This window comes from Schistosoma mansoni, chromosome 4 (genome assembly GCF_000237925.1).
Source record: "Schistosoma mansoni strain Puerto Rico chromosome 4, complete genome".
NCBI lineage: Eukaryota > Metazoa > Platyhelminthes > Trematoda > Strigeidida > Schistosomatidae > Schistosoma > Schistosoma mansoni.
In genome coordinates, this window is record NC_031498.1 from 15,547,053 (window position 1) to 15,562,336 (window position 15,284).

The following is a 15,284-nucleotide window of genomic DNA, read 5'->3' on the forward strand; positions in this document are numbered from 1 at the left end:
CGAAAGTGCAGTGCTGAAGGACATGAGTTTCGAATACATGTTTGTAGTGTTTTATTGCACATTTGGTCATAAGCGTGAATTAGAAGGTCTGACAGTGAATCAAAAACCGTGAGAACTTTAACTAACATGTGAAGTTTTAAGCCTAAGTTTCTAAACTGCCAATCAAGGTTCTGTGCAAGATTGGAAGGTGAAGAATATGTCATAAAATCATACAAGATGCTTCATAATCATCCTTGTAGTAGTTTATGGATGGTTTGTGATCCATGGATCAGAAGATTGTCCTCAGAAGAAAAAGAAAATTTGAAGCCGATGATATTCCAATCACAATCAACAGACGAATTAATAGAAACTATTAAGGATCGAATTGGTAAACAGGTCACTCATGCTGATGTGAAGACTATGAAATCTCAAATCTTCACAGGTAAGTGTATAGAAGTTTATTTCAAGTTATTATACGCAACTGCAAGTAATCGATATGTTGCGGCAAAAGGGTGAACTAAGAGAGTATACAGAAAATGGATATGTCACCAGAATCTGCTTTAGTACTTAAGATCTGATGGAATTATGTAACAAATATCCAAAAGTAGTTTGTATTGATTCTACTTACAATACCAATGGTAAAAAGTGATTATGCTTTTTGTTCAATTTTACTTGGTAGATATTTGTTAATACAGTTGGTAATAACGGATGCTCCGCGACAACTACTTCCGTTGATTAATCTACTTACTCTGCTTGCACGGTCAAAGGTTTTATTGGAACTGAAAAAGATGCATTTCGTTAATATGGAATACGAAAATGGTGACTGGTTGTTCATGATTGACAGGGGTAAGCATTATGAAGTGGATACAAGCACTTGCGAATGCAGTTGTCGAACATTTGTCACATGACAATATCCTTGCCGTCATATGCTACTGGCATACGTAAAAAGACGAAACCTTACAGATAAGTTTAACTAATTACGAAATATAAACTGTATAGCTCTTAAACATTGCAGAAGATGGAATATAGATTATGCGCATAACTTCCAAAATAACACGACAATATCATTACCCAGACGGAGCGAACAGTATATATGGATTTGGCGAAGCAAAAGAATGCACAAACAACAGATTATTGAGAAATATGGTGAACATTTCGCGATGTTAGTAGAGAGAAAAGTCGACAATTTTCACTCAAGAATCATCAGTAACTAGGTAAGACTGCAGTTTTTCAAACACTTATTTTTGTGCAGTCTTCTTTACGGTTCGGAACATAACAAAGTGTGGAGACGTTACAAGAACTGTTTACCATAAAAATTTCTTTGTGGTTGTATTTTTGACTTCACTAAATGTACAACTTGTAAACTTATTCTTCTACATTATATGTTATTCTTCCTTTACCAGTAATAACGATGCATCAATAAACTTTTGCACAATTTTTATTTTAGTAGTTGCATGGGGAGATATACCGATAATATTAACGCGTAACTGTTTGTGAAAATTAAAAACAACTAAGTGCTTGCTTAATAAGCACCCATTTTGTTACGAAAACTTGTGGTGCATCAGTGTAGAGGTTTCGCTAGAACACTGCGTTGTGTGTATAATTTTCTAATTTTCACAATGGGAATCTTTAATATATAATTGTCTTCGCTATGACAGTATATTCGGATGGATACTTGTTACTATCCACATTAAATATATTATTCTATCCCCAGTTCAAATGTGTTCTTCAGAATTACTAATTATGATTGTTAATTGTCACGATATGATGAGTAAGTGCAAACAGTGATGCGACTTTAATGTAAGATCTTACAGACTAGGCGATCACATCATAACAAATTCACCGTTCTGGACTAGGTCTATTATCAAAGTAGTACTAATACCGAACTAGACTATAATTCTATATACTAACAAGATCTATAGTGCAAAAGACTGAGTATACTTGCTCTCTATATATTTAAATAATTCATCGGAGGAATAAACGTGACAGTGGTCAAACATAAAACACAGCTGTCGTCAACCTATACATTGTTTCTCCATATGATCTATATTCAGAAATTCGTTAAGTTGTTCATAGGCGTACACTCGGTTATTAGGAAGGTTTGAGCCTTTCAATTAGTTGACAGAAGCCATAAGTTGCATATCAGAAAACGTATGAAGACCTTCACAGCTTCATGCAATTCTGAAAAACAACAAATCAGTCGTGAAACAATCGATTAAACTTCGTTATCAGTATCAAATTCAATAAGTAAATGAAATAGCAGCTGACAGGATGTACCCATATGTGCCTTACTTGTTGTAAACAGTACTCTTCATTTTCTAACGCTCCTAGAATTTCATCTAGTTATTTGGTGTTAACAAAAAAACTACAGGTACCGATTAAACGGATTCAAAAACTTCAATTAGTAATATGAAATCTGAAAAAATCCAATTACAACGTTCATAATATTATTAGCAATTCACTGTTTATATACAGTAATGACATAACTGGTAAGTACTATTTAGATATTACTCGTCAATATGTATTAGAACTTTGTTTATAATTTGGTCAGTGGTTTCGGATTCTGTAAACAGAAATTCACTCGTTAACCATATAACAGACACATCATAAATTAGTACTAACTACAATATGGTTTAGTTACCATCCTCAAAACAAATACGCATCGTTTGACTTATGAAGAATATGTGACTAATTTACATGGCACTTACAGTAATGTTATACATAGTTCCTGTATATGTTCAGAAAGAGGGCAGAAAAAACTATCAATGTCGATTGTCACTCATATAATTTTTCTTTCTCAGATACCTTACATAATAATATGTCAGTTTATTCAAAAGCAATGGTGATTATAATGGATAGAACTGCTTCTGGTTGTATATTAGCAAGTTGTATAATATTCTTAAATAGTTTAACGCTTAATTGCTTCAACCCATATTTTATAAACAACTACCTACATCCATGTTCAACACCACCATAATTAAGGAAATGAATCAAATGCAAATGGTTTTAGAGCTCATTTTTGTTTAAAACTCTGATTTTGGTCTATTTGACTTGATAAAAGGCAAATTTCACTAGCCTGAGTTTGCATTGTTACAAATAACCACATCAGGGCTTACAAAACATTCACCCAAGTGGTGAGCAACAAATACGTCAAACTATTAATCAACTGGAATAAAGGCCATGTAACAAGCACAAACATTACGAAAACTGACGTGAGACGGAAACAATGCTCTTAATAGCTGATAAATAACGACATCCAAAATCCTCGATAACATGTAGTATGTGCGCGAAAACCCATGGCTTAACTTCCCGACCGTCCAATCAGTTTATCAATTAATCTACAAATCAGTACGTCCTAAAATGCATTTCAAAATATCATACATGTAAATGATATAAATTAAAATGTTGACTCATACATATTATATAGTTGAGACCACCATGGGAAACCTAGAAGCACTGGATGACCGTTTCGTCCTATTGTGGAACTCCTCAGCAGTGCGCATCCCCGATCCCGCCTCACAGTGACCTGGAGTTCAACCAGATCTGTTGTGAGATATCAAGTCTCTGAAGACATTGGTGAATGGTCGCTCAACTTCGGGGATTGGTTGAAGTTAGACACTAACACCATCGGATGCCAACCGGCTCAGTAGTCTAGTGGCTAAGCGCTCGCGCGCAAAACTGATAGGTCCTGGGTTCGAATCTTGCGGGGCGAGATCGTGGATGCACACTGCTGAGTTGTCCCAACATAGGACGAAACGACCGTCCAGTGCTTCCAGGTTTTCCACGGTGGTCTAACTTCAATTGACTCGTGATTTCAACTACATAAAATTACTGAAATCTCCACAAAACCCCCTTCTCATACATATTAACCATGAAATTAAGAAACGGTAGCATTCGGTTGTCAGTTTCATGATTCTTTTAAACTTAATATAAATATACTCAAAGAGGTTTTTAACTATAATTTAACAGTAATTTTACTTGTTTCTGTGTGTGTTTTCTGGTCGTTGATTTACTCTAGTTCATTGAACAACATTCAGCTGATGTGTAAGTGAACTGTTAATTAGAATAATAATTGAGTGTTTTGTGATTTTCATTGTTATTTCTTAAATTCATCACAATATACTGTAAAAATACTTTGTACATAAATGATACCTTTGATCCCCATCTGTTATATATATATATATTCATTGTCTACAGCTGGTTTAGTTGGATCATGATACCATGCCCCATCAATGAAATACTTATATTGATGAGTACCAGGTTTACTATCAATAATTACATAAACTCCTGAGTTTCTATAACTATAGGAATTCTTTTCTCCCAATTATCAAAAGTTCCACTAATATATATGTCTTTACCACCACCATTCCATCGAAAAACAGTAGGAAGTTTTAAACCAACTAACTTTCGGGTTGGTAAAGTTCTTGCACGATCTCTGGAAGTATTATTTAAAATAATTTGTGGTTGACTATGCTTATACATTATTCGTTCATCTGTTGAACATAATGGGCCTACACTAGATGGTCTTTCTTGAAGAAAATTGGGGATTTTCTCATCACCACTAGAAGTTGTTGACGTTATCGTGTGGTCAGATGGTAGCACATCATATAACCGATTATTATCATCAAGATTATCGTGAGCATATATATATATATATATATATATATATATTTCTATCATCTAATAGCAAATTACTTTTACAAAAATTTTTTTATTTTAGTCACTTTATTAATTGTATTAATTATAATTAGCTAATTAAATTATCAAAAATGAAGGTAGTTTTCTAATGTTGATTTTACTTTGTCTAACCTTTTTACATATTTCTTTATCATAAATTACATACAAACACAACAGAAAGGTTTGTGAAATAAAAAATGAAAAAAAAATTTATCTGTTGCCAACTTGTAATATTAAGGAGATGATGATAATAATAAGAATAATAGTAATAATAAGAAAAAAATAATGAAAACTTTCATACAATGACCTTTTATACAACATAAAATCATTTTGAAATAGTTTCTATGGATGTGAACTTTTTTCATATTCTATAAAATGTATAATTATAATGCATTTGTATGTTTGTATACATACAATTATAATCTAATAATGAACAAGTAGTTTATATATTGCATTATAAATATCAATGACCAAACATTTGTTTCAATGTGAAATCATAAAAAATTCCCTCTGAAGTATCACAAGGGGTGGTAATAGTAGTAGTTGTACCAGTAGTAGAAGGAGAGGATGAAACACAAAAACATAATGGATTGATGTGTGAGAATCAAAAAATTTTTAAATTGAAATGTTAAGATTGTGAAGAAAATCCCTGCAAGTTGATAAGTTGTTCATTGTATTGTATTAAACTTATTGATTTGCATTTTAATCCAATGATTTTATGACAACATATGATAAACATCAATGGGAAGATTCAAACAAACAATACTAAGTGAATTTAAACTTCACCCTATTGCACAAGCAAGTAGCTATCAGGACTCAGTAGCTGAGTGGATAATGCGATGGAGTTTGAAGTGAAAGTCGCTGGGCTCGAGTCCCAGAGTGAACATCAACTCTGACGAGTCCCAAATAGGACGAAACGCACGTCATGGATTCCACTGATAGCCACTATCCATCTTTACTTAACATGCTTGTGAATTTAGGCTATATCGAGGCAATACGCACAGTATGCACATATGTCAATTAGAGACTAACCAGTTGCAGTCCTAAACATCAATGGGAAGATTCAAACAAACAATACTAAGTAAATAAAACATATGATAATAGTAGATATTGGCCATGTATCCGGAATTCAGTATGAGACCAGTAGAATTTATTATTAATATTACTACTATTAGTAGTTATCGTATTAGTACTGTTTGATAACAGTAATACTGAAATTATCAGTATTCATTAATAACTACCTCTGTACTTGTGCTCTGTATAAGTGTGTGTGTTTGACAGATTTAGACAAAGTATTAAAAGAAATGAATGAAATAATTTACATCACGAATATAGTATACGTAATTTGTTACTTCAGAAGAAAGTTGAAAATCATTAATTGTTTTCACATTCTGTTTACATATATAAGACTTGGAGATTAAGTCAGTTTTGGCAGTAACTTGTAAGAGTATTTTTCAACCCGAATAATGTTATAAGTTAGGATACAAGGAGAACATTTAAAATATTCTGAACGTGATCAAAGATGTTTCTCGTATCTTTACTTTTTTCAACACAGATTCATACATCAATGACATGTAACAGCAAAATAGATAACTTTATGTGTACAATGTTGAACAGTGTGTAATTTTGCTGCTCGAATAAGGTTAGGAAAAGTAAACGTGAGTGAGTGGTGCACTACTTTGTTGTAATATTAAAAACTATTTTATCTGTCTGTTGTAGATGAATATTTTCTTATATAAGTGTGAAATCTTCTAGACATTTCGTGCTATAGAACTTCATCACCTTGAACCTTTAATTTCCATGAACCTAAAAAAGAAAACCACTCAGTTCTATACTATTGAGTTTTTGTTTTAATAACTAAAGAGGAATGTCAATTATTTTAGGGAAAATATGTTTTCAAACTGAATGGTGAACACTTATTGAATTTATAGCTTATTGAAGCTGTTATATCGATTGAGTGAGTGCCCTCTTTAATATATGAACGTGATAAGATCGTCTATTGGAGAACAGCGATTTATCGATCTGATCGATAATACACAAAAAAGCCGTGTGAGCAGTCTTGAGTACTTATCAATCCTGCTTTCTGCCTAGCCCAGCCAGTTAAGTCCAGAACACCAATAACAGCCTCTGCAATATGAATCATTATTCTCAAACATACTGGATTTATGTACCGAACAAACTGACCACATTGTACCATAAAATAAAAAATAACATTTGTACAAGATTTGGCCAAATGTGGCTGTGAATAGGGGGAACAGTAATCAATAGACTGGGGATAACTCAGGAATGGTAAATCGTATAATAATAGTCTATGGGTCAAAATAAAGCTCATAATGAAAGGAACATGAATATGAATAGTTAAGTTACTTAACAATTATACAGTGGGAAATATACATTTCACATTGGTCCATAAATAGTCCTCAAAGTTACCATTCATAATTCTCCATGGGATATAACAGAAGCATACAAGGAAATGGACCAGTTTGCCTGTTAAAATTTGAATGTGTTTTGTATAAATGAAAATCGTACGAATCCAACACATGGATCATTTTCATTTTACCACTTCAACTTGATTCCATACAATTTCATCATTAATTTTCTGAAATTTCACTTAGTAATTAATTGAATTGCATCTATTCAAATGTTCATTATCAGATTATATAAAGTTAAAATAAACTATTCCTATCTGTTACTTTTATCTATCATAAAAATCTAACAAACAGAGGAATAAGAGAATATGTGTAGCAACAATCCAACAGGGATAAACAATAATCAAAGTAGTTTAGAATAGGTAACCATACACACTTATGAATATAATGTAATCTATTAATCTAAGGCAGAAATGGAAAAGGTAAATTTTTCAGTAGGTTAAGGGAACAAGCAGCATAATCGTTGGTTCATAAATCCATTGCTATCAATTCGATTAGTTGGGTCAATGAAAAATATATCATCTTTTAATATGATTACTACGTTCCTTGAATTTCGTACGGACCAATTTTAAACTAATTAGTTTTATATATGTACAGTATACATGTCCTATTTTATATACATCTGAATATTTATTCTCTGTGAATGGAGTTCAACCGTGTCTGTTGTGAGGCAGTTACTTACTAAAGACAATGTTGGACGGTCGCGCAATATCGTGGATTGATTGAAATTAGATGGTAAAACTGTTGGGTGACAGCTCAGTGGTCTAGAGGTTAAGGATTCGCGAACAAGACCGAAGGTCATGGGTTTGATTTCTGCTTGTGGGGTCGTGGATGTGCACTGCTGAGGAGTTCCATACTAGGACGAAACGACCGTCCGGTGCTTCCAGGTTCGCAATGTTGACCAAACATTGATCGAATCATGATCTCAAATATAAACTCAACAAACTTCATGACCCCATACTGACAGATCTGTGAAGTTGAATTTCCTCTTATGTCACTACAGTTTGATCCATTTACGATATCATTCTAAATTCTTATCAGTATTGATAATAATTATTATGAAATAGGTCATATAATCAGATGTGTGTGTTGTTTACATAGGGAAATGGTATGATTTTTGAAGTATTAAATTCTCACTAGAATTAATTAAATTATCAAGAGTTATATATATAAGTTTTAATGTGGATAGAAGCTAATTGAAAGTTTTAAGTAGGTAATAAAATTTTTACTTTTCATCAAAGAATTACATCATGAGTTAAGCACTAACTATAGGTAAGCATGCTGTTTTATTGAACTATGAGCATGGATAGTTGAAGATTGCCGTAAGAGATACACTCTTTTCAATAGATAATTCAAGCTGAAGTAAATTTTAGCCTGTTCAAGTATCAAGTTGTGATAGATTTATCATGTGAAAAGACAGAAATATATTTGGTAGTTTTAAAGAATGACAACAGTCAACAGGTAAATGGCTTAATCATTATTTTTCTTATCTATAGTCTTTTACCAAATGAAAAAGTGATGAAGACAATTCAAATTAAATCAATCAAAAACTCTCAAGAAACTCTATAAGACAATTTTTATGGTTTACTCTAAACCAGTAGTCATTTAGACAAGACAATGAAGTACGAGATCACTGGATGATTTGTGATCATTTTCTAATCCACCGTTAATGACTTTATATCTGATGAACAATTCAGTTTTATAAATTTAATTGGTCAATTCGAATGTCAATAAGAGTTTTGATTGGAATAGCTGGATTATAGCTGAGAGTGGAATCAAGAATACACGTTTGTTTTTATTTGGAACTCGTCAGCTAAATGTGCCTGCCACATCCTTGTTAATGTTCACACAAGGATTCAAACCTGGTAACCCTCGTTTTAATTGTTCAACTCATTATCTACGTTAACCATTGATTCTGTTAAACGTTTGACAACATGGCTATGCTAAAGTAATCAGCATAGAGTGTATATGTACTAACAGAGCCTGACCAAAGTTCATTATCCAATATCAAAAACACAATAATTCAAACCTTAATAGTGATAGTATAGAATAGCTTATATTGTTTAATATATTCATATCCAGTTAACCAAAGTTTCTGGTTTCTGAGATTTGGGACTAAGTATCGTCAGCAAATTAGTATTTTAGTCACTGCATTATTTTTTCCATATTCTATTAATCAGTTACATCGTAATAACAAGTATATTTTAACTAATAAAATACTTATATCTTACAAAGTAGATATACAATAATTCAAAATCACTCTCAATAGTCAGGCACTACTTACTATTTCAAAGAACGGATTGTTTCGAAAAGCCTTGCAATTATTATCAGTGTTTTCTTGTTTTATAGTAGGAATAAGTACTTGACATGGTTTACATTATCAATGACAATGAATATATTGCCTAAGAAGTTAGACAATATCTCAATCATAGATCACATTTATTTAATCGAAAGTGGTGTTAGAAGATAAACGATTGCACCAGATGGGTGGACTGCACTATTTAAATATAGTAACGTACTAGTCATATGATAAAATATTTAGATATTGAATAATTTTGGTGAACAAATTAGCATATTTAAGTGAAATGTTGAAATTAGCAATTTCAAAAATGGTGAGAAAAACTTGAAAATCAGAAATCAGCTGATTATAGATTATTAATAAAAAAATAACAGACAAATTATATTTGTTTGTTACAATTTATAGTCCTTAACTAAAGCACTAGTGAAAAGCTGTCAAGGTGTAAAAACACTTAACTCAAATGTAACCAAGATCTCGAAAACGGTAGGATTAAAATAATTTGTAGATAAGACATATGAAAACTGGCTCCATGAGGTAATTCCTGGAGTTCTAGTGAGAAGTCATGGCCAGTGGAGCTAATCCATGTCAGGTAGAGACAGGTATCTACCTCAGTACAATGGAAGTTGGTCGCACAATTTTGTGAATTGGTTGAGGTTAGACATTAAGACCGCTGGATGCTGGCTCAGCGGTCTATCGGTTATGTGCTCTGGCGCGAGACTGGTAGGTCCTGGGTTCGAATCTCGTGAGGCGGGATTGTGGATGCGCACTGCTGAGGAGTCCCACAATAGAACGAGATGGCCGTCCAGTGCCTCCAGGTTTTCAATGGTGGTCTAGTTTCAGTTGACTATTGATCTTAACTATATAAAATTACTAAAATCTACACAAAACCCCCTTGAGAAGATAATTGTTCACTTTACAAGTAAGAAGAATAAACAAAAAGGTGATGATAATAGTAATTGAATAAGAATTATGAAAAACCGTTCGGATTTAATGATAATTGATTATTGATTGAACTGTGAAGACTATAGCAATCAAACAAAATGAAAACTAGATAAGTTGTTAAGGCCATGGAAGAATGAGATATTGTGTTTATTACTTTAGTACGTAGGGTCCACACTTAAAATGTTGAACAGCCAGAGTCTCTGAAGTGCATAAATTTTTTACTCGAGCTACCATTGATCTTATTCAGTTGACTGAGTAGACTGTTTTGAATGATGATTATGGTGGAGTGGTATGATCAGAAATGACAAGTTTTTATTGAATTGAGCTATTGATTGCTTTGTATTTCCATTTTGAAACCCACGATAACTAATGCCCTGAGATGTGCTTGTAATCTATTAGCTTTTTGCGACCTGTATAACCTTTCACAAGGGAAAGTAAGCATTGATCTCTGTTGTTTTATATGAAAGAGGAATAGTTTAATAAATCTACAAGTAGGAGGTCATCCGGAGAAGATAATAAATAGTTTTGCTCTGTATAGAGTTTTCTTCACAGAGATTTTGCAGTTCCGTTTTTCGAGATTTTCTCAACAGTATCTCTTTTAAACCCCATATAGATGAAAAATCGGTAATATAACGGAAATATATTTCAACTGTTTCAGAAATATAAAAGGTTATAAAAGATTAAGATATGACACTTATATCGCTGGACTTTATCAGGTGAATCATATATAGATTTTAGTCAACCAACCAACGGATATAGAACTATCAGTATAGGGTTGTGTGGATAGTTGAGTTTAGATTTGTATCATGAATTGATCAATGTTTGACCACAACTGAACGACCATTTCGTTTCAGTAAGGGACTCCTCAACAGTGCGTATCCACGATCCTGTACGCGGGACTCGAACCCATGATCTTCAGTCTCGCCTGCGAACGCTTAATCTCTAGACCACTGAGTCGGCATCCAGCTACCATATTCAAATCCATCAGTACAGAAGTTGAATGTAGAAAGGTTCCAAGAGATTTCTAGCAACAAATATATCATATTTCATACAGATAAACAAATCATACAGGAATTTTCAGTATATTTTTGTTGTTTGTCTAAATAACCTATACATCTTGTAGTAAAACACTACAATTATTCAGTTTATTAACAGCAGTGAAATCAAATTAGGTTTTTTAAAGTTACTCTTTAGTTCAACACAATTTATACTTTTGTTTGATGCGTTAAAGTTTAATTTTTTGTTTCACTTATAAAAGTTAAATTTACTATACATAAGCTTAAATGTTAATATATAATTTATTAACTGACTATTAATCCCACATTTATGAGGATGATTTAATTTATAAGGATAACAAGAACCTAAAATCATTCTACGAAGTTTAAAGAAATCACTAGTAGTGTGGTGTGCTCTACTGATGTCGACAGATATGAGTAGTATGTATCATCAATCAAAACTGAAATGCCTGGAGGTAGAAGGTCAAGAAGATCGAAGAAAAGAAAACGAGTACAAAGAATGATTGGTGTGGAAACGAAAGGATAAAGAAGTCTGAGACTATTGATTGATATTTGCACAAAGAAAATTCAAGTTTAAGACAATTCATTGACATTTTACATATGAAGTATTTATTGTATAATTCTCAGATTTTACTAAGAGATTCTGTATATTTGTGTTTATATACATTCGATTGTCCCCAATTGTGTTCTTGTCCACTACTGTAGGTCTACTTTAGTACAAAAGAATTACTTATTTAACGAGACATTGATTTACTACTGATATTTATGTATCAATATCAACCAATCATCTTCAATTGTTTATTAATAAATAAGAAAAATTAATTTTGAGCTGTCATTACTGTGTAAAGGTTTTTTCAACGATTTTGATATCAGGTCGTCTGCTATAAAAGTTATTTCATAACATTTATGCCAAATTACTGCCAAAAATTACCTAAAATATTCTAATAACTATTACATTTGTATTATTTTATGTAGTTGAGATCGTGAGTTAATTGAAGCTGGACGACCGTGGAAAACCTGGGAGCACCGAACGGCCTGTTCGTCTTATTGTGGGACTCCTCATCAATGCTCATCCACGATCCCGCCTTGCGCGATTCAAACCTAGGACCTACCAGTCTCACGCCAGTGCACTTAACCGATAGACCACTGAGCCGTGGATTGGTTGAGGTTAGACATTAACACCGTTGGATGCCGGCTCAGAGGTCTGTCGGTTAAGTGCTCTGTCGTGAGACTGGTAGGTCCTGGGTTTGAATCTCGCAGGGCGAGACCATGGATGCGCACTGCTGAGGAGTCCCACAATAGGACGAAACGGCCATCTAGTGCTTCCAGATTTTCCATGGTGGTCTAACTTCAGTTGACTCATGATTTCAACTACATAAAATTACTAAAATCTCCACGAAACCCTCTTCTGACGTTTGTAGTAATTCGACTATGCCTTCCTTTATCAATATATATAAGAAAAAAATGTATAACTAACTATCTACAGAAAATCAAGTTATCGAAAAAACACTACCTACCATTCAAACAAAATGGGATATTTAATGTTCGTAATGTTTTAGAATTTATTTATTCATTGCTTTCTGCTAATGTTCATATAATGTTTTGACATTATTCAGTAGAGTACCCATACATTACTGTTTAGAGCTCAATAAATAGCACCGAATAAACTTATCATAGATATACGGTCATTGTTGAGGTTTGATTTGCTAATTTTGAATAATCTAAGAGATTTCAGCCTCCTTCAAACAGACCAATATATAGTTTTAAAATGCACTGTACAGTTATAACCAAATAGATAATATTATTTTACACTAAGTGACAGAATTAAAATCGATTTGCTGAATTACAAAAACGGAACCTATTAATACTTTCTTCCTCTTTTTTACACTGAAAAATCTATACACAAAACAAATGTAAGAATTCCGTACACGAAACTAGGTATTTTACAAGGCTCTTATTTATGAAATAACAGCTAACCAGATCGATCATATCTGTATCGCTAAAAAATTCATAAGGACAATAAAAGATGTGAGAACCAAGAAAGGAACTGAAATAGCTTCAGATCACCACCTGGTTGAGGCCAGGATGAAACTGAAGCTAAAAAACACTGCACAATTGGAGAAACAGCAGTACAAAGGTTCAATGCAGTCTTCACTCCAGATACTGACAAACTCAACCAATTCAAGATAACTCTCAACAGTAGGTTCGAAGCCTTACGAGATGTACTGAAGGAAGACGAAATTACCACAGAAAGCAACTGGAGAGGGACCAAACAAGCACTAAATTCAACATTTCAGAAAGTTCTGGGCCTCAAGAAGCATCATCATGAGGAATAAATCCTTATACAAACCCTGAACAAAATTCAAGAAAGGATGAACAAGAAGACGGGAAATAGCAACAGTCGAAAAAGTTTGGAGAAAGACAAGACACCAAATGAATACACGGAAAAAAGCAAACAAGTGATGAGGAGTATTAGAGTGGATAAACAGAAATACGGGAAATCCACCGAACATCTACTGACCTACCTACAGATGTCACTCAACCAACGATCAAAGAAATCAGGATGGCAATCAGACGTAACAAGGGTGAAAAATCAGAAGGACCTGACAATATACCACCTGAAGCACTAAAGTCAGACAGAGGTAACTGCAAACATGCTCCATGTTATATTGAAAAAGATTTGGGGGGAAGAACAAGTGCTGATGGACTGGAGAGAAGGACACCTCATCAAGATAGAAAAGAAAGGAGATCTGAGCAAATGTGAGAACTACAGGGGTATCACATTACTATCGGTACCACAACAAGTTTTCGACGGAGTGTTGCTCATCCAGATGGGATAGAAGAGATCAGCTTCCAGCTGGAGAGGAAATCAAGAAAAGACGTTAGAATTGGATAGAATATACATTATGGAAATCATCGAACTGCATCATGAGGCAGGCAATAATTTGGAATCGTGAAGGGAAACGGAAAAGTGGAAGACCAAGGATCACACTGAGTCGATAATCGGAAGCAGATGTTGGAAAGAATGAGTAGCAGCTGGAAAAAACTGGAAAGCATTACCGAGGATATAGTTGGATGAACAATGGTTGTTGGCGGCTTCTGCTCCTCCATGAGGGGTAAGAGGAGTAGTAAATAAGTAAGTCTCCTTCATGACACTCCAAATAACTGTAAAATTTTGACTGATGTATCATGAAAGGAAGTTCATGCACAAACGAAAGAATTGTTTCGCATATTTAATAAAAGGTAAAAAACCAACATCTACTCTATATTTCATTTGTAATTATTGTTTGAGTCTTCAGTCCTCACATTAGTGCATCCTAGGTGGATTACCTCGATATTGTCATTAATTCATAAGCATTTTAATTAGATTTAAATAATGACTAGCAATCCATAATGTGCACTTCGTTATATTTGGATCTCATTAGCTTAAAATCTACTCCATAGTTTTGGTAACAAAGAATAATTACAACTGAAGGAAGTATTTGAAAAACAATCTCTTCATCATTACCTTATGAGACCAATCTTACACAACATTATGTTCATTTGACTCCAAACCATACATTTGCATGTACGAGTATTATGTTTACATGTAGTCTAATAGAAATAATTAGTTTTTTTGATCATTCTACACATATCTCCATAAAGTTACCTTAAATTCTTATCGTTTCCTTATTTAGCTTTGATAGAAACTGATACATTCATTATTAAATATGATCTATGAACTGAATGTTATTTTCAATGTCAATATTTAAAGTACAATACATATAAGGTGCCAAAAATTTACAATATTTTTTACTGATTATTTATAAAAAAAGGTAACAGACATCAATATAAAGTTACTTAGATACAAAAAAAAATTATGCCCCACCAAATTTTTGTTATTCCTAATACAAACTATATGCCATAAAAATTCGTTATGAAATAAGATTTTGTAATTGTATG

The 15,284-nt window shown here is 33.1% G+C and overlaps 1 protein-coding gene across 1 annotated transcript; it reads left to right on the plus strand.

Moving 5' to 3' along the window:
- Positions 1-249: 249 nt before the first annotated feature.
- Smp_059140 (hypothetical protein) lies at positions 250-718 on the plus strand (the record flags this gene model as incomplete). The annotated part of the gene is made up of 2 exons (XM_018796957.1): positions 250-421; positions 675-718. 2 exons carry the CDS (start codon positions 250-252, stop codon positions 716-718), a joined length of 216 nt encoding a protein of 71 aa, XP_018652046.1.
- Positions 719-15,284: the final 14,566 nt, after the last annotated feature.